Source organism: Ischnura elegans, chromosome 2 (genome assembly GCF_921293095.1).
Source record: "Ischnura elegans chromosome 2, ioIscEleg1.1, whole genome shotgun sequence".
Classification (NCBI taxonomy): domain Eukaryota; kingdom Metazoa; phylum Arthropoda; class Insecta; order Odonata; family Coenagrionidae; genus Ischnura; species Ischnura elegans.
In genome coordinates, this window is record NC_060247.1 from 109,853,599 (window position 1) to 109,873,828 (window position 20,230).

The 20,230-nt window shown below is 38.2% G+C and overlaps 1 protein-coding gene across 1 annotated transcript; it reads right to left on the bottom strand.

The window, feature by feature from the left end:
- Nucleotides 1-1,291: 1,291 nt before the first annotated feature.
- LOC124154356 lies at nucleotides 1,292-15,437 on the bottom strand. The gene is made up of 6 exons (XM_046528037.1): nucleotides 15,100-15,437; nucleotides 12,386-12,471; nucleotides 6,886-7,001; nucleotides 2,433-2,584; nucleotides 1,990-2,140; nucleotides 1,292-1,588 (listed from the first exon to the last, which is right to left on the bottom strand). Exons 1-6 carry the CDS (start codon nucleotides 15,134-15,136, stop codon nucleotides 1,459-1,461), a joined length of 672 nt encoding a protein of 223 aa, XP_046383993.1. The 5' UTR covers nucleotides 15,137-15,437; the 3' UTR covers nucleotides 1,292-1,458.
- Nucleotides 15,438-20,230: the final 4,793 nt, after the last annotated feature.

Genomic DNA, 20,230 nt, shown 5'->3' on the forward strand with positions numbered 1-20,230 from the left:
CTCATTGACCTTTGATATTTGCGTAAAGTTGATTATATTTTAATGCATTGTATTTTATTTTAACGTGTGTTCAATTTTTCCCTCCGCGTTCATTGATGTGTAAATTTCCCTCTTCACATAATATTTATGTTTTATACTCGTATGTTGCGAAGAGGATACCATAGATGGTTTCTTACTGTTTTGCGGAGACTTATATTCTTTTCAACTCCTCTTTACAGGGTATTCATCGCGTTATTTAAGATGTTTACAGCTAGAAATTGAATTTCATTTCTAAGGATGAGATGCTAGTAATAATGTGGATCATTTTCTCTTTGAGGGTCATTCATTAATTTTGATCGAAGCCTGAGGGGTAGGAAATTTAAATTCACTAAAATGGAGTAAGGATTATATATTTATTAACTGATTTTCCTTGATTTATAGTGAATTCATCGGAGTTGGAAGGAAAAACCTGATTTTTGCTGGACCCTCATGATCTAGGCCAGGTGTCGTGATCAATACTACTTACCAAATTTAGGGTTCGCTGAACTTCTAAATTTTATTTTTGCCTTGGGAGATGCCAATTTTTAACGACATCAGTGATGCATTTTAACTGAAAGGTTTTATTTCATAGATAAATTATCAATATTTGTTGATAGTTTTGCATAATTATCTAGTCCAAAATTAAATTTCATCCATCAAAATCATCAAATGTATTTGCAATACCTGTATCTATACCATATAAAGTGAAATAAAATATTAAATAGTTGAAAATTTCTATAGGGGTTTCTTATTTTGTGCGGCAAGCCAAATAAAAATTCTGTAATTTGTCCCTCGGTGTTTTAAGGACTAATTACTATTCTGGTAATTGGCAATTTTGCTTATTGATACAAAAATTTGATCCCGTGAAATATTGCTGTACTCAATATTTAAAATTTTTTAAAAAGCTGCTTCGTTAATAGCACCATAGTGGATTGAAATTTTTAAGGAAACGAATGTCAGTATAATAATTAAAAAATATCTTTGTAAAGTTGAAATCACTTCCTTTTAGGTCTTTATCTCGGTTTAAAAAGTACTTCATGTTTAAACTGAAATTTTTGTTTCTGTGAATTTTTGGGAGCATATTTATCCTCCATTCTGGCGAAAGTTATGCCACTTAATTTTCTACTCATACAAAAATTTCACAGGTTTTAAGTTGGTCGGGTCGGATTGATGGACAAATTTTTCTTTGAAATAATCAAATTTTTATTCGTAAATTGCATGGAACTTACATAATATATACAATTATTAGCGGCAAGTTCTTTTTCAATTTTCGTTTTAATTGTGTACAATGAAAAAATAACACTCAGAAATTACTTGTTAAGTACATTCTTGAGTTCAAATGGATTTTATGAATTCAGTTTGACAGAATAACTCAAGTTTTTCATACTTTTTAAGGTTAGATGAAGTAAAGAGAGCCTTTTAAAAGTTGATGACTGATGGTTATGCGAGATATTCACCGCATGTTTCTGAATTTAAGAGCAGGGAGGTGGTAGTGGCATGAGTGTTTTTGACAGCGTCAGAGCAGGAATCAGCAGCCGTTTCTGTGCATTTTAAGTACTCTAAAAGTGTCCTGTTTTGATGAAATAGCCAAATATGTATGTATATGTATAACTAGGTAAATGGATATACATACAGTAATGCATAGTTATAGAATTAATAAAAAGTAAAAGTTAGAATTGATGTTGTTTTTTACAAAGTTATAGCTTGATCGTTGACAGTGAATTCTTTTGAAATCGTTATCATTTTATAATTAATCATTCATGGAATTTGATATTTTTTAACTGAAAATATCCCTAATGGTAAAGCTATAAAATCTATAAACGTGTAATAATATTCTTATTATTTCAGAGTATTCCAAATTATTAATTTCTTCATTTCAAGAGGTTTTTTTGTGGAATACATCATCAACCACCTTGTAAATATTGGATTTAGATGATGTTTAACTTAGAATATTAAAATTTTCATACTTACTGACAGGTAAACTTCCTGTTGTCTTCCCCATACTCTGTATTTTCTTTGTCGCAAAAGGCAAGGTCTTCCATATTATTGAATGGACTTATATGGGATCCACAGGATTTCCTACTCTCCTTGTAGCAACGGCCGTCTTCTCCATGGCTGTATCCTGTGAATTGCATCGTTTTTAAATGTTGGGTGACTCATTTATATTAATTTAGAAAATGGATGGTTAATAGAAATGTAAGCGAATAGTTAAGCACTTAATGAAATGTTGGCTAATTGGATCTGGGGCGTAAAAAATGCGAACTGGACGCCGTCTATTTTACAAGGTTGATCTATAAAGTCCACAATTTTCTATAACTCTGTAAACCAGACTTTAGAACATAATCTTGTTTCCATTTTACACTTATGATTCTTCAAAATGTCACAAACAGAAAATAACACAGGGAAACACTTACCTGCTGACATCAACGACTCATTCTCACAGAACTTTATGATAACTTCTTCGAATAAACGTCCAAAAAATGGTACCATTAACCTAGATTTGTTAGAAAGGTCCTTCACGTTGCCGGTAAAGGTTCGAAAGCAGTTCAAGAAAGTTTCTTGCTTCCTGTAGAAAATAAATTCATAGGTAAATATTCATGAAGTCATTATTTATGTGATATTTATTTTTTATGGTATTATATCGCAATACATGCCACCTATTACGGCAATGAAATAGTTTGTCTTAGGGGCAAAAGATGGCATACAGATGCCTGGAGAGACATGAGTGACTGAGTGGTACCCCAGAAGGGGATGTACCGTGTGGGGGATTGTATTGCCAAGCACGGGCGGGGGGCCAAGGCTGTATAAAAGATCTATGGGCTAAGGGTGCTTCGGAAGGGGAAGGGAGAAGAGACAATAGTGTGTGAAGGGACTGGAAGGGACGGCGGGACAACCAACAGTCACAACAGAGCGACCGTGGGTGTACGGTGCCTACTCCACGAATGTACGAACGATTCCAAAACAGCCGTAACAACGGTATAAAAAACTAAAATACAGTCCATTTTAAATCTACGACGTTTTATTTATGTTGACAAGCCGAAGGTGCAACACCATTGTGAACTGTTTAATCTCATGGAGAAAAAACTTCAAGAAGCTAAATATCAAAATAATTTAAATGAATACGTATAAATGATGAACACAATTTTTGATTTTGAAATTTATCATAAATAAACTCAATAAAATGCAGCTAGCGAAATTTTCGGAAGAAAAGTGATCCATTCAAAATTTTCATAAAAAGAAAATCAAATTTTTACTACTGCGGGAAAATCTTCGGAATCCGTAAATATGTTCACCGCATATGAGCACGGCGGCTTTTTGTAAGACTTATTCGTGAACATGACCAGTGGAGCCATCTTAGGAGTTTTTAGGATGAATGCTACACATTTATTTTCTTTATTTATTTTCTTATTAAATATCGTATTTCAGGATTCAGCTTAAAATTAAGCACGTTTATTAAAAAAATATACACAAAATCTTGCGCCAGCATTCCTGAAGACCTTCTCATCCTCTTGAAAACGCTCCCAATAGGAGTGAAACGCCGAGTAAGAGAATGTTACCTACGAATCAATAGGGTGGTTTCCTATTATTTTTTTATTGCCTTAATCGAAAGATTATTACTCCTGGAGTACGTATTTCACGCTTTTAGATTTTTAAATGACAATATCTATTTTTCGCGATTAAATGAAAAGTGAACATTTTCAAGCGCGCGAAAACGCGACGCTCAAGTATGAATGCCGGGAAATATCTCCGTACGTCGTATTTCTGGTTCCCCCTCCCGCCCGGTGAGGTGACCTTGAGGCGAGGCTTAGCGCTGATACGTCGCAGGCTGCCAGCGGGTAGCTGAGTACCTTGCTGAATGGTAGCGCTTGGCTTAAAAAAGGTTTATTAATACCTTATCAAACGAAGAAAACTTTCCGACCTTAGCCAGTTTTAGTAGGTGATTATTAAGACATGTTTCCCTGAGCTCTGTGCCTCATGCATGCATTGGTAACCTCAGACGATGTATAACTCCTATCCTCTCGTGTAGAAACTAGGTCCCTGTGACGTCACGTGGAGTGGAATCGCATGGGCGCCAATCTGGCCTTTTTCAAATGAGGATAAAATTTGACCCTTGCCATTCGTCTAAACCGGTATTTCAAAAACCAAATAATTTGTGTATTATGAATACACTAATGGTGGGTAACGAATCGCAATCAATACCTTTCGTTTTCTTTGATGAAGGAAACTACCCTATTCCCGAAGCAACCATCAATATTACTGAAGACCTATAGAGGCATAAGAAATCTCTTGAATGCAAATGTATTTGCGATAAAATAGTCACACTTGATATGGTACTTTTGTGAGTAACATAATTTTATTCGTGTATCATAAGGATAACGGCAATTAAATTTATGAAACATGATAGTAGGAAATAATATCACTATCAGCGGGGTGCCTCAGCCTATCAGATCGTTCGAGGGCATTCATTTTGGTTTTATAGTCGCTGAGGGTAAGAAATTCAAAGTAGAATAAATATGTAGATAATATCATGCAGGATTTTTCAAAAAGAATATACGTATTTCGAGTGCATATATTTATTTAACTTTAAGACGTGAGAATATGAAACTTTACACCCGTATTTACGAACTTCTCAAGTTTAGAATACGGATGTTTAATGTGTCCCATCAGCTGTACGAACAATATCACATCGATGTTCAAATTCCTCCCATCCTGGGGTAAGTATGTCCTTCGTCGCTGATGTTATGGCAGTACGGATTCGGATCTTAACCTCTTTCAGGTTCTGTGATAGTGGCGGTACATAAGCGTGGTCTTTAACGAAACGCCACAGGAAGAAGTTACACGGTGTCAAATCCGGTGACTGTGGAGCCCAACTGAGACATGCTCTAAGTTGCCGGCTCCTTGACGACCAATCCGACGGCTCGATAGAGTTTCATTCAGATGTTCACGCACTTGGCGGCTCCAGTGAGTGGTTGCCCCGTCGTGACGATCGACAGTTTCCTCAAAATAATACTTTGTAGTACGTATATTCTATTTGAAACATCCTGAATTTTCCAACGAGACATTTGAAAGGTGCACTACGTGAAACCAATCTTAGGATCCTGTTAACGATTATGTAGGGTAAACCTCAGCAAAAATCACTAGGCCTCGCGAGGATAATACAATATATAAACATAAAATAAGAAAGTATAAAATGTACCAAAAAGTAAAAAAAACTAGCTTTTAATCTCTCAGAGAATTAAGCGTTGGTGCTGAGAAAATGTAGTAAAATTGTGAAGTGTTGAGAAAATTTAAAACTGTTTTTCCAAATGGGAATTTAGTGAAGTAATTGAAGCACAATGGAACACAATTTCAATTTTTTTAATAATCGGATATCGCTTTGTCAACAGAAACAAACAAGTGTGCCAGATTTGAAGCCGATCCGACGATGGAAAGTGGATTAAAAATCAATCACAAGACTCCATCGATGAAACAAACAGACGAAGCAAGTTTAGAAAAAGAGTGTAAAAATGTCAGCAAAACTCGATAATTATATCGCTAACCTGAGATAGTGAATACATTACAGACTCTATCGACAATTTTTGTACTATTTTCATAAAGTCAGTTGATTTATCTGACTCTCTGTGAGCGGAGCTCCGTGCGACGAAAGAACCGAAATGAATCATGGCAGTCTGCTCGGGTTTTCCAGAGTATCCACGTTAGCATGGCTACCAATGTAATTTAGTCGGTTTCCATTTTCAGGGGCTGACTCAATTCTACCATGTAGATTGGAGCGGAGTCGGTTTTCAAAACGTAGGAAGTCAAAATTAATTTGCCATTGAAAGTTTCGCGGGTGGTCGTCGTGGTGATCAAAATATTTTCGTCCAATTCCGTCCCACCAATATTTTCGTGGCGAAATAGTCCAAAAAGTTTTCAATCACCATTCCATGGACAGCCATGTTAATCACGACCCGGTGGAAAACCCCAATAGCCTCTACGCCGTGAAAATGCCTTGGTGCGACCTCGGTGGCGGTGGGGTAAAGTCCTCGCCTGCCAATCCGTAGGTCGTGGGTTCGAATCCCGCCTGGGTAGGTGATCCCTATCCAGGGCATGGATGTTTGTGTTGTACCTACTTGTTAATATTGGATACCCTCTTTTTTGTAAAAGGCCGTCATGTGCTGTTTAAGGGGAAGTTGATAATAAATAAATAAATAAAACATACCGGGGACTACTTATCCGAAAAGACCAGTTCATTTCATAGTGCCGGCCTCGGTGGCGGCGGGGTAAAGTCCTCGCCTGCCAAACCGAAGGTCGCGGGTTCGAGTCCCGCCTGGGTAGGTTGCTCCTATCCAGGGCATGGTTGTGTGTGATAGTTGTTGTTTCATGTTATACCCTCCGATGTAAAAGGCCTTGTGAGCTGTTTTCGGGGCGATGGAAATAAATAAATAAATAAATAGTGATCAGAAACCTTTTTAGAAGTTTACTCTCTCAAGTTTTACCTTATTTTTCTCTCTTCTTCTTTGGACTCATGATTTATTTTTTATTTGAATTCTTGTAATTTATTATCATAAATTTTTCTTTGTTCCAACCTTGTGCATCACATTATACATTTGAATGTCTAAATTATTTTTCTGCTATTGGATATTTACTATAATTACATAAATCGGCACCAGCTGCTTCCTTAAGCAAACACAATACGGTATTCCTAATTCAAATTAACCAATGGGGTACATATACTGTATTCTAATCTATTGTTCGAAACTTTGGTAGCTGCAGAAAACATCAACTGGTGCGAGCATCGGCAAATTCCCTAAAATATCCACCAACGTGCATATCGCGGAACCAAAGTTTCGAAGTCCTGCCGGGATAGAGCGATACCACTTCGATTACCTGCAAAAGTTCCTGCAGTGAACGCATCTGGTAGTGTTGTACATGCGATACGTCTCCAGCAATTTATCTTCTTGGAATTCGCTATGAACGCAGTACATGAGCACCTCCACGTCGATCTGGAAGAGATTCAGTCCTGTTAATTCATTATGCTTACCCCTTCAAATAAAATACGTCATGAGAGCGGAGACTTCGGCAGTGTGCGATTGACTTCTTCATTTTCGATTACTACCGCATCCGTTTCTGTGGCGAAGACAACTGTGTCGCTGGCACAACTGTCAACGTCTTCGTCTGTTTCTATCAATTTTCGCACTCACCATGTAAAACCCACTTACCGCCAGTTCTTGGCGAACAGTTACAGCTAGAACTGGCGGCAAAGGGGCCCTCTAAAATGAGGGCGAAAATTGTGAGCCTCCATCTTCGACCTGAAGACAGTTGCAGTATTTCCTGCGAAACTGTTCTCTTCGCTTAGCAACCGATGCGGTAGTAACCGAAAATGTAGAACTTAAAGACACCATTTCTGCAGTGTATTCAGTGCATTCCAGTTCAGTGCATTTCTTTAGACGATTTAATGCATAGAAAATAAGCGATATGGTTGAATCTTAAATGTGGCAATTTTTATATCAACTTTCGATGAACTGAAGTAAATAAAAAAATTAAAATTAGGAAAAAATGCCCAGCATTGGATTTAAAGGGATAAAAATTGGATATAAATATCAAGAATTTTGTTACAGCGTTTCCCCTGACAAACTTCATCTCACCGGAAATATGGAAGCCATTCGATACATGGCAATTACAAGGTGAATTGTTGAAAATTTCCCATTGAAATTACTCAAGGAGCAGTTGGACTTCACAAGCACGGCGATTCATATCCACGACAACGGACGTTGTCGTGGATCTGAACAATTCCAAAAGTCTACATGTATCTTCCTTTGTTTTGAATATCCCTGCGCTATATAGCTAAATTTTCACACTAAACAACTGCATTCATCATTGATCCCGGCTCTATGACTTCCACAAGTAATAAAAATGTTTTGTCCCTAAACGCTGTAGCCACAACTTTCCATTGCTGAAGGCTTATTTGAATTTTCTTGATTGATTTGATTAATTTGTGTGCACCCGTGATCGTTGGTTTGATTAGGTTGTCATATTGATTTCATGAACTATCTCCAGTCACGAAGGATAACTTTTTTATATCATCTCCAGTCACAATGGATCGAAAAACTTTTTCTATTTTAGTAGAGCAAAAGTCATTAAAGCTCCAAGCTGAAGACACTCGAGTTTTGTGGATGTCGCTCCGTAATTCGCACAAAGCGGTAGAATCAATTGAGGCAGTGTTTTTTATGTCACTGCTTCTCGTCGAACACTGGTAACTTAAGCTCAAAAATGAACTAGAAAGACCCGCAATTGCCCGCAACCAGATTGTCGTTTTTAAAGCGTTTATAATGCACGATCAGATGCCGGAAAGAACTGACCTCATAGATCCAAGTAAAGAAGTTGATTTTCAAGGTGTTTTGGCTATTGATTCGTAGTAAATGCTTTATGCATGTTGCGACTACTTCTCCACCGTTCCTACACTAGCTACGTCAAGGGAAAGACCACACTTATTACAGAAACCTACGAATAGCTAGGAGGCCGTTAAATGTATTGAAATAGTGTAAAAATTTTCAAATTTGGCTTCAGAAATCTTGTACCAGAGCTCATCGATGCCAACCTTCGACCGAAGACAAACGATTTTTGCAATAGCTCGCTAACACTTTTGAAGGTGTTTCTCTTTCATGTTAAAAAAATTAGGTATATCATCACGTTACTTTTTGGCAGATCCAAACGTTCCCCGAACAATTCTGTTCGTTTTTTCAACAATGGACTGCCATGTGGGTAAACTTTTCTCGGGATACCCTCCGGGTTAATGTTTTTAAGCCACCTACAGTCACAGAGATAGCAAATCTTGATGCAGTTGACCAAATTATTTCGAATTTACAGTTAAAGAACTTCATTTATTTAAAAAGGCAACATAAGGAAATTAGACTGTATAATATAGGTGCGATAAAAGAATTGGCATCGTATTTTATTTTATTATTATTATTAATTTTTTATATATGTTTTTATTTAACTAAATATATTACAACAATTAGACTTAGCAACCAAATATTAAATAAATCAATATTCAACCCAGATGATGAGTGCCGAGAGGGTACTTGAAACGTTGGCCGTTATAAAAACATTAACCCGGTGGGAATCCCGACAAAAGTTTATCCACATTATTCGCTGGGAAAGCATAAAAACATAATGGACTGCCATATTCCAGGTATATAATGAATATCCTGTTAAGGGAGGGCTGTTTTTTTTTCAACTTCTGATTGCTATCCATAAACACCATACAAACGACTGTCGGGTATCGCATGCAGAAGGTACCTCTTCGCAATCTCTGTACATGTTCAGTCATTTGCGAGCATAAGTTGTTAGTTAAGTAACGGATTCATAAGAAAGGCCACCTCAGTTTATTCTCTTACCAAATGTGATATGCGGTGCTACAACTGCAAAACTATGCGAATGACTTTCACTTGCGCTCAGCATGACCTATATGCCGGTAAATGAGTGTTTTAAAATCAACAGTGGCTGTAGATGAGACGGATTAAATATCTACATCTACTCACAACCCCCGCAAACCGCCTCAATGAGCGTGTGGCGGGAGGGGAGGGGGTTAGGACACTAGCCGTAAATAAAAAAGAAAAGGGAATACGCTAAGTTCCTCCTAACATTATAATTATTCCTTCATATTATTATTGTTCGGGAGAAAACAAATTCCCATTCCTATCCGTCCGGCAAAATATCTCTCTTAATTTATCATTTCAGTCGGAACTGGTAATATAGTGGGTTTTTAATGTGTTGCTCTCTGCGAGTAGCCTCTTGCGTCCCTAGCGGCTCCCTATAACTCCTGAAACGAAGCAGCAATCAAATCAATCGATGCTCCAACAAAAAACCAGGTAATCAAGAAAATTCTGACCAGCCTTCAACAATTGAAAGTTTATGATATCGTTTTTTTTTGGATCATACAGGTCAGATTACTTGCAGATGGGGACAACGATCGACGCATCTGCTCATTGTTAAGCATTAAGCCAATTGCGCAGAGCCATTAAAAAAAAGAAAGTCATACTGACTTCTGGAAGTGTTCTTATTAATTTTAGTTGATAGACTTTTCCAAACTCAAAACAGCCTTCCATTCAGTGCCGCAAGATTTGGCTAGGGCTGTATCTAACCACTCTTCAGATGGAATAAATGCAGCATAATTTTTGTCTTCACTTAAGTTATGCTACAATTTTTTCGCTATTGTAGTGTGTACAGTAGGCCGGCCCTTATTTTTCAGAATTGGGAAAAGTTATGTTTTCCTGGTCTTAAAATGATCCAAATGAGGTATATATTCACGTGTTAAAATTTGGTTACTTTAAAATAACGGCAACCCGTGCCCCAAGGGCCCTAAGTACTAAGGACCCTCAATTGAGTTTTTTGGGGTCAAAAAAGTGCTATTCCTATGTAAAACGTATAAGTAAAGCCCAAAAGGGCCAATTTTCTGTTTGTTTTGACCTATCTCTAAGCGTTTAGGAGATATCGCCCGTCGCAATGAAAATCTCCCCAGGGCGCCACCCCGCACCGCGGCACCGCTGAGGTACTTACGTCCCGCACCACTTACTAGAGACTTCCCCTCAACCCCCTCCCCGCCCTCGGCAAAGACTTCGCTCGCACTGCCAAGATCTAGCCTCTGAAGAAATGTGCTTACCTTAGAAAAAATTTAATTGCCATAACAATACTTCCAATCCAAGAGATCAATTTATTTTCACTCTGTCCATGAATTTCGGTACATTAACCAAAATAAAATACATTTTCATAGTATTTCTAATTATTCTGACACTGTTAGGAGCGGAGAACCACACCTTTTACTTGCCTCTTGAACATATTGAAATCTATTCCACCAATAACTGCATTTCGTTCTCCTCTTCATTTGCGTAAGAATTTTATTTCTTCAGCCCTAGCTCAATTATCCGAGAGATTAACTGCACTTTCCTCCTCGTGCGTCAAAAATTCAATGATAATGCTCCTTGCAATTTCAAACAAATAATCAAGTTTTGTTACGAAAGATTCTCTTCTCTTCATCTCTACTGTAGTTCGCGCTCTCTTTATGTCGTTGCACGTTCATCCATTCTTTGCGTCATTTTTCTAACTTTTCAATCGCCTTATTTATCATAATAACAAGAATTCTAGTTTTGTACCTTGATTGAGACGCATTTCTCACGGTTTTTCTCGCACTAGGTCTTACAAATTTCGAACCCATTAGGTGATAGAAAAAACACACAATACTTATCTCACTCTAGGTAAATTTGAGCCGAGTATTTCTTCACTTTCTTTTCCAACCAGTTCAATGCCTGGATTTAGTCTTGATTACATACCATTCCTTGTTGGTTTATTCTTAAAATGAACGTCACGTTCATGATTAAGTATTTATTTCACCAATTTTTTCCTTAGATCCTAAAAACTTAGCACATTCCATCCTTTGCACACTATACACAGTAACTGTTTCTCCACAGTCATCTACATCCGTGAACTGGCTACCTCGTTTCGTCTTCCTTGCATATTTCTATCTACTGTTGGAGCCCTGGATGCCCTGCGCTTTCCCTTCATTCCTTTATAATTCATAGACACAATTGTATCACAAGCTTATAATATTTTGTACATAAAGAGCACTTTGGAACAAAGCCTGCTGGAATGGTTCGCGGCCGTATGGCGGCAAAAAATCAAGGTTTAATGGGTTGGTACCCAGTACATGGGTCGGCGTTGAAGGGTTAAAATTGACATTCTAGGCTTTAACAACATTAATCATGATACAAGAGGAACAACCTATTCAATACTGCACCACTAGCATGTAAATCTTGCCATCAGGAGCAGTCTTTGCCGAGGGAGGGGAGGGGGTTGAGGGGAAGTCTCTAGTAAGTGGTGCGGGACGTACCTCAGCAGTGCCGCGGTGCGGGGTGGCGCCCTGGGGGGATTTTCATTGCGACGGGCGATATCTCCTAAACGCTTAGAGATAGGTCAAAACAAACAGAAAATTGGCCCTTTTGGGCTTTACTTATACGTTTTACATAGGAATAGCACTTTTTTGACCCCAAAAAACTCAATTGAAGGTCCTTAGTACTTAGGGCCCTTGGGGCACGGGTTGCCGTTATTTTAAAGTAACCAAATTTTAACACGTGAATATATAACTCATTTGGATCATTTTAAGACCAGGAAAACATAACTTTTCCCAATTCTGAAAAATAAGGGCCGGCCTAGTGTACAGTGTACACTAACTCCATTCTTTATCACAACAATTCAATCTGTTAGGAACGGCAAATAGCTGACGAAAGTAGCATCAATTATAATGTACGTCGCAGTTATAGCGTGAAGCCATTTTGCATGCACCGTAAAAAAGACGACCGTGTATCAACAGCAAAGATTCTATTATATTTACCTCAGAAGAATTTCGGCACCGTTCAAATTCTAAGTCTGGACTGGGCGCTGGAGTTGCATAGCAGAGTGCTACGAAAAAGAATGCGCCTGCAAAGATTTTGAAACGCAAAATAAAAATCAGAAAAAAATGATTGTTAAAAAAATATTTTGCAATTCTCTTATTTTGTCTTCATCAGCTACCTCTTCTTCAGCCAGTATTACGAAAACGTGTAAATGTTGAAGGTCAAGTGAACACAAAAAATTTACTTAAGTATGCTTGCTAGAACTAGAGCATAGTCATCGGTAATTGAGGAAAGGTAAAATTGATTTAATTATTAACGGTGTAAGTGAACCAATATTGCCTAAAAATATCTTTTACAATAAGTTTTATTCTAAATAAAAGAGTACAAATTCAATTTTGATTTGTAACGACGTACCGCTGGTGCTATTCGTGGAACCTTGATTTTTATAGAGATTTTCTAAGATCTCATTTTTCATAGGAAAGTGAGAATTTGTTCTTGTTTTTGTCACCATTATTTTGTAAATTTCTCTAATTTTTCAGTATTGTAAATTTTCTAATGTCTCTAAAACTAAAAAAGGTGTTATAATACGTGTTTTCTGAACACAAATAAGGAATGCTATCTACATAATGCTATAAGGAATGGTATTTGAAGGATATAACGAGGCACCAGCTGCCAAGCCAATTATGGGGTTTAGGTGGTCCAATATTTATCTTATTATGCTAAAATGCAAATAAACGTAGAGAGAAATGCAGAAACCTGCAAAAGACAGTTTAACAACCCTTATTGTGGAGGAGCAATAATTTTATTGAAAACAGTAATCAGTTCATGAATGAAGACAATACAAAGCGCAGGTAATCGATGAAAACAATAGAATGTAAAGCTTTTGAAGGGGAAAGGATGTACCGATCCCGCTAGAATAGCCGGACGTATTTAGTTTATTTTCGTGACATGACGTAGCGATTCGTGGAGAGATAATGAGTTTCTAATTACTCCAGCAAAATAGGGGTGAACAGAAATCTATGTAGTGGATAAAGAATCGTTTCAGGCATGATGTGGTGGAAAAACGATATATCAGTGATAAAATATCAAACACAAATAGTATTTTCCACATTTTAATGTACAACACCGCAACTGACCATGCTTTGGACACTATAATGTAATTCTCAAGGAATTGAAATAGACACACTCACATATATTTATTCTTGGGATGAGTCGATTCCAAATGCTTATTTTCGATTCCACCCATTCTCGGGTATGGAATCCGAGTCGAAAATCGATCGGCTAAAGTCGATTCCAATTCCAGGAAGATAAATATTTTGTTCATAGACAATAAGTTGGGGGGCATAAAGGCCGCCAAACACCTGAGCCATTGAGAACTGTGCATTATTAAGTTAACAGTTTATATCTGGAGCAGTTGAAATGTTTATTATTTTATTAAAGCCATGGATATATTACAATAATTTAATCCACTATTTTAATGAGTTTACTTTTTAGACCACTTCAATGTTTTTATTACTTAATTCGATTCTATTTTAATGACCGCAATACAAATGACAAATCAATATCCCTCCTGTTAATATGAATAAGTATCGGTGGAATCGGAATCGAGAATAGATTTGAAAGAATCGGAATCGAAAAAATTGGAATCAAATCATCCATACAGTCTGTATCCCGTGGGGTGGCGCACGGTCCCGCCGGCTACCTTAGTCGGTCCCATAGTTTTTATGGTCTGTCCTTTCTTCCCCCGGCGCTCGCGGACCGACTCAGGTAGCTGGCAAATCAGTGCACCACCCTAGAGTCTGTATAATGAGGGAGGACAGGAGCGACCATAAAAACTGTATGGGACCAACTAAGGTAGCTGGCGCACGGGGCCACCACCTACCTAAGACGGTCCGCGAGCCGTGAGCGCCGGGGAGAGGAAGGGACCGACCATAAAAACTATTGGACCGACTCAGGTAGCCGGCTGGCCCGTGCGCCACCCTACGGCTTGCAGACTATAATGTATAGCAGAGCCATGATAACATGAGGAGGAGGATAACAACCGAACCCCACATTACGTTTTGCATAAATGGAACGTGAATTAAATCCAGATTTCGCATTAATTTTCCCGTTCGCGCCGCCGATGACCGATTGGTACAGTAATTTCGCGCAAAGTTCTCCTACCGAATAATTTATTGATAATTTTTTCAAACGAATCTACCTTTAAAATTGCCGTATTACGAGATAAATAGAACATTTGATCTCAAAGCTTGATGGCGGATGCCCGATGCCCGATTTCAAAACAGATTTCAAAAAAGTACTAAAAACTAGCTCAGCTAATAGTGTAGTATGCAACTAGGGTATAAACGTATACTAATTAGAACGGGAAGCATTCGTTACACATCAAATAATAGTAAAAGCCAACGCAAAAGGTATTTGAAATATAGTAGCGATACATTCGTCGGAAAGGCCCCAATTAAAAGCAAGGCGGGGAAACACATCTACCCCGATGGCTAGAAATTGTATCTTTTTTTCCCAAAATCTATTTTAACACTCGTAGAAAGAATTAAAAAAAAATTATGATGCATGGTTTTAAAGTTATAAATGCTATTTGGAAATTTAAATAAAAGATACATGAAAGGCATGAAACAGTTCGGTACAAAGCAAGTTCTTCTGGCAGATTTTGAATGAAATTCTTAATATAATCGAAAACAAATAAAATTGAAACTCTTACCAAGTATGCATGGTAGAATGAAGGATACACTTCCCATAGTTGATTTGGCCTTTTCTCAGAAACTGTACAAGGAAAACACAACAAATTTTGTTAGCTCTGTATTGTTGATGGAACTCCTGATTCGAATTTCTCAATGTCACGTCTCAGAGCACTGGATATAAGCAGTCTGCTGCGAAAATATTGTCGTCCAACACTGCAGTCGTAGTCACTGAGGTCGAAATGTCAAGACCTTAGGAGAATTTATCGTGAACGCATATCTCACTGCTGAAAAAATATGAGTAGAAAAAATCATTCCGGGGCAAGGAAGGCACGTAGCCTGAATATTGCTTCGGATGGGAGATTGGGTGGTAAGTGAAAGTCCCTTAAGGTGCGTTTGCACTGTATAACATGTTAGACGTAACAAGTTACTTGTAACATTTGTTTTATAGTGAAGCGGTGCCAAAAATGCACCAATAACATATTACAGAGTGAATCGCAATGGCAACCACGGGCAACAAATTAGGTATCAGGGGAGCCCTTCGAGGATACAACATACCGGGCCCGGGAACCAAGCCCGTGGCTTATACGCCCAGACACCCGGGGAGGGGGAGGAAAGGAGGAGAAAAGGAAGGAGGCGCCGCCGCGATAGGAGCCCTTCGACGCCTCTGGGAAAGGAAAGGGAAGGAAGGGACGGGACGAGGGAACGACACCTCAACGTTATAGAAGCGAATAGGGGTCTACTATTAGCGAAACCAAGCTTACGTAATTAATGTGCTAGCGATTTTAGTGGGTTTTCCTATAAGGAAGAAAAATCCATCGATCAAATCGCTAGAAGGCAACTACGGACAATGACACTTTGCTTGCTCTCGGAAAAAAATATTGCGCCAGTGACCTATTGAATGACGGGACGACCGAGATAGCAGGACGACCGAGATTTTTTATTCGGAAAACTAAGAACGGACGGTCATTTTAAGAACTTTCTTCGAATGACGAACCAGGATTTAGAACTATTAATATCTCTTATTGGCAAACGGATTGGTAAAAAAAGGTAAACCACCTTTCTCTGAAGGTGCGTTTACATTATGTACACATATGTTTTACGAAAAAGTTATAAATCCGTGTGACAATTTACATGTGGTATTGTGTTACAAAAAAGAATTCGTGTTACATAACAAGTTTTTGGTTTCTCGCACGAACAGGTAAAATTTGTTACGTGTTATAGAAAAGAGGTGAGGCGCATGGTGGGGATAGCTAGTTGACGGTTAGGCTGCGACTGAATCTGTTTCATGTTATTTGTAAATATTTGGCTCCGCTGGACTCTTGTTATAAAAAAATGTTATATAAAACAAATGTTAGAACTAGCTTGTTACATGCAGCATGTTTATATAACATGCTACATAGTGTAAACGCACCTTAACATGTTACAAATTTTCCCACGCGCGTGAAGCCAAAAACTCGTTATACAAACAAGAATGTTTGTTTTGTTACACAGCATTACTGTAACTTGTTACACGGATTAGTAACGTTTTCTTAAAATATGTTATATGTAACTTGTTAATATATCATGTTACACAGTGTAAACGCACCTTCAATGACACCTTGTCATTCTGAACGTTCCGGAAAACCATAGATTTCAATAAATCAGCAGTATCTTTCGTGTGCATAGAGTTAAAAGTTAAATAATTCGTTGCTTATGGGCATACTCAGTGGACCAATGGGGGAGCACCCCCATTGGGTTGAAACATACCCTTGATAAAATTGACATTTTTGGAGGTTGCCACTTTGTACAGAAGTATTCAGTTATATTTTCCGATATATTTACGTACTTTACAAATTGAAATGCAAATTAGTTCTGAAATTAGAGCCTATTTCACACGCTTTTGTTATGTTACAATCCAGTGGCAGACGCAGAGAGAGAGATTGAATAAACAATGTGGCCGCCTATAGCCACTTGGGTATCCAATTTGCGCTAGATGGACTGGTGATAATTTTTTCTGACCCCTACTATTGCTGGGAGATTGTCCCCACTTAGGCCCCCCTTGTCCCTATCCAGGATCCGCCGCTGGGCATGCTTAATGAAATATAACTACACAGAGTGGAGAAAATTATTATTATTATTATAGTATTCTACCGATTAAGGTAGGTTTCCATGGAGTACTAAAGAAGTGATCTGGGAGCCTCCCTTTCCTTCTAGCACTGCCTTCTTCAATTCACTGTAAGGCCTATTACCTTAAAATCTATCTAAAAATCCAATTTTTTTCCTTCCCCTCCCTCGTTTCCCTTACATTCTACCCTCTAACACCATTTTCAACATCCCCTCCCCGCTAAGTACTCCTCCCACCCATACCTTCTGTTTCGTCCGTATCTCATCTAAAATCTGCCTCTCCTCGCCAACCATATCCAGCACTTAGTCGTTATTTTTCCTCTCCGTCAATTGGAGAAAAATTATGTCACGAAATTTTAACCCTGAATAGCTGATTCCAGTAGGAAACAAAATTACAATTGATGTTTAGGTAAAAAACTACGGAAACATTCAGCGCACGGATCGGCCGCGAGGTTTTCCTGCTGCAGGGTAGCCATGAAAAAATCAAAGGGAAATGCAGGTAAAGGATTCGAAGTCATGAGTGTTCCACAGCATCCAGAAACAGGGAAAACTCGCGGCCAATAGGAGGTCTTGGTTGAATGTTTCCGTAGTTTAAAAATGGCGCGTCTTCGACCTAAGAATCACCGGTAATATTGGTAAAGATTTGAATCAATTAATTCAAGGTTAAAATATCGTGACAAATTTTTTCTCCCGACTTTTACATAAAAAATTGAATGCCAGAGTATAGTTGTCCCTCGGCTATTGGTCTCTTCAGCAGATGTACCACAGGTAGTTGCGACATGGGAAAAAATTCGTGGGAGGGGGCGTAAAAGGAGGGAATGGAGGCTGAAGCTCTTGGCTCCGAGCCTGAAAGAAGGCTATATTTCAGTCAAGGTGAGGAAATTATGCGCCGGAATATGAAGAAATATGTGTGATGGAAACTAATGGTGTTATTTTGACTAAAGAGTGGAAGCTAAAATTTCTGAAACGGTACTAGTCCACCTGGCAGTAATAAAATATGAAAAGTTTTCAAGTCAACTTTGTGGTTAATGTTTGGAGCATTGTTTTGTTTTTTTTCTATGAATAGATATAACATATTGTAGCATGTAAATTAATTTTTTTACGTATAATATGTAGAGTAAAGATAAGAGGCTTTGTTTGCTTAGGAGATGTTAAAAAAGTGGCTTGTCTTAAGGTTATGTTGTATTACTTGTATTATTCTGAGATTAGCGGCTTTTGTAAAACATTCTATTAGGATGTGGCGCGATGCATAGAATTGTCGGCCTTATTGGATATGCTTTCTATCCTCTTACTAGTCGACAGAATACATCTTCATGACTCAAACTTCTCCATGTAAAAGTGATTTCAGACATAGTTAGCTTTGGTGTATGCGACGATGTATATTTTATATATTTCGCGGATAGGAAAGTTTATGTGTAATATCTTTGGACTGGACCATTTTAGAAAACCGGTTCTTCCGAATTTCGGTAGTATTTGCTACCATTTACGTTTGAATTACCAGTTTACCGCTTAAGTTTTCATCATTACCAGGTCAAAATTATTCTATTTATCAAAAAACTTGTACTTTTCGTGTCGGTGTATATGTCTCATTGTCGATAATAAGCTTAAGCGAGAAAGTGTTCTGTATATTTTTCCTATAATTTTCGCTTCGGTGAGTCCACTTTGGTCTCCACCATTCTTTGGTTTTAAAGTCTCCATTTTCTTTCCTTTCCCCACATTCTGTGGTCGTTAATGCTCTATGTCTTCCTCGGTGTGAGCGATGGCTTACCTCCATATGCGATATATTAAATACACCAATGCATCAGATCCAGTGCGGGACCAAGAGTTGCCCCCAGGTACAGGAAATAGGCGCTAGGGACACGTTTGAAAACGTTATGAAGAATGTAAACCCAAGAAAATATGGTCGAGTTGTTCGTATGATTTCCCTTTTATGGCTCGTATTCATAAATATTGCATTCAGGATTCTTCACTCACGCGATTCAATTGATTCCAAGCGATTGCAATATATAGCGCCTCGCTAGAATACATGTCAACATTTGTATTAGCCTGTAATAGATACGCTACGAGGGGAAGGTAATCGTTTAATGCTGAAAAAAGCTCGATGCATATTTTATTAAGCTCAATGAATTAATATTAAGCTCAATTATACACCCAATAGTATGAACAAAAAACGCATTTGAATATTTACCAGTGAAACGTACTCCTTTCAAAACGAAAAGCATCGGCTTGATACCGGGGTCCAGTGGTCACGGTGATCGAATACCATGCTCAAGTTCCAAGGTCGATTCTCGTCTTAGGAATTCTTGATTTAGTAATTTCCTTACACTTTTTCTTTTACACACATTAGGACTGCTACTGTACCTAGTGGAGCCTCCTATGCATGGGCTTAGCCAGCGAGGGGCAGCGGGGGCAGCTGCCCCCCCCCCTAGAAGCAAAAATCGCAAAAGTCTTTAAGCAAAATCAGTATTGAATTGAAACGAAAGCATTCAACAAATTTTCTTTAAATCCACATATATAAGTATTAGTATTAGATATGTAGCTAAAATGCAACAATTTTTTCAAGGAAATAATCTCAATTATACAGCGATGTCATAGTTTTCTTAAAATGTTGGTTTCATTCACATTTTCCAAGGTAATATGTCAAGACTTAGCTTGCCCCCCCTAGGCTATGGCTTCCCTCCCATAGTTATGATCCTGAGTACGCCCTTGCTCCTATGGTATTATAAACTCTATGCTCATATTAATTGGGTGCTTTCCATTCAACGACACACGTTGACACAAATCGACTTGCATCGCGGTTTTCGTGTTCCATTTATTGTGACACAAGCCAACAAACGATTACGCGCAGGATTTGGAGAGTTATAAACAGTTCCCGTGAGCCGACACAAGTCAACGCGTGAGACGCATGAATTGAAAGCACCCATTGCAGTGTCATGAGAAGGTGCAGCGCAACAATTAATATTGCCAATATGCTCGAAAATTTCTATTTGACGCCTCTTGGTAATAGAATGATAAACTGAGACCCTGGGTCCCAAAATAGCACAAGTA

Bases quoted from the DNA above. Each gene is read 5' to 3' on its own strand.
- LOC124154356 (XM_046528037.1), bottom strand. From the start codon at position 15,136: ATGGGAAGTGTATCCTTCATTCTACCATGCATACTTG. The intron at 7,002-12,385 runs GTAAATATAATA...AATCTCTTCCAG, and splicing joins GGTGCCGAAATTCTTCTGAG to ATCGACGTGGAGGTGCTCAT. The intron at 2,585-6,885 runs GTAATCGAAGTG...TATTTTCTACAG, and splicing joins CACTGCAGGAACTTTTGCAG to GAAGCAAGAAACTTTCTTGA.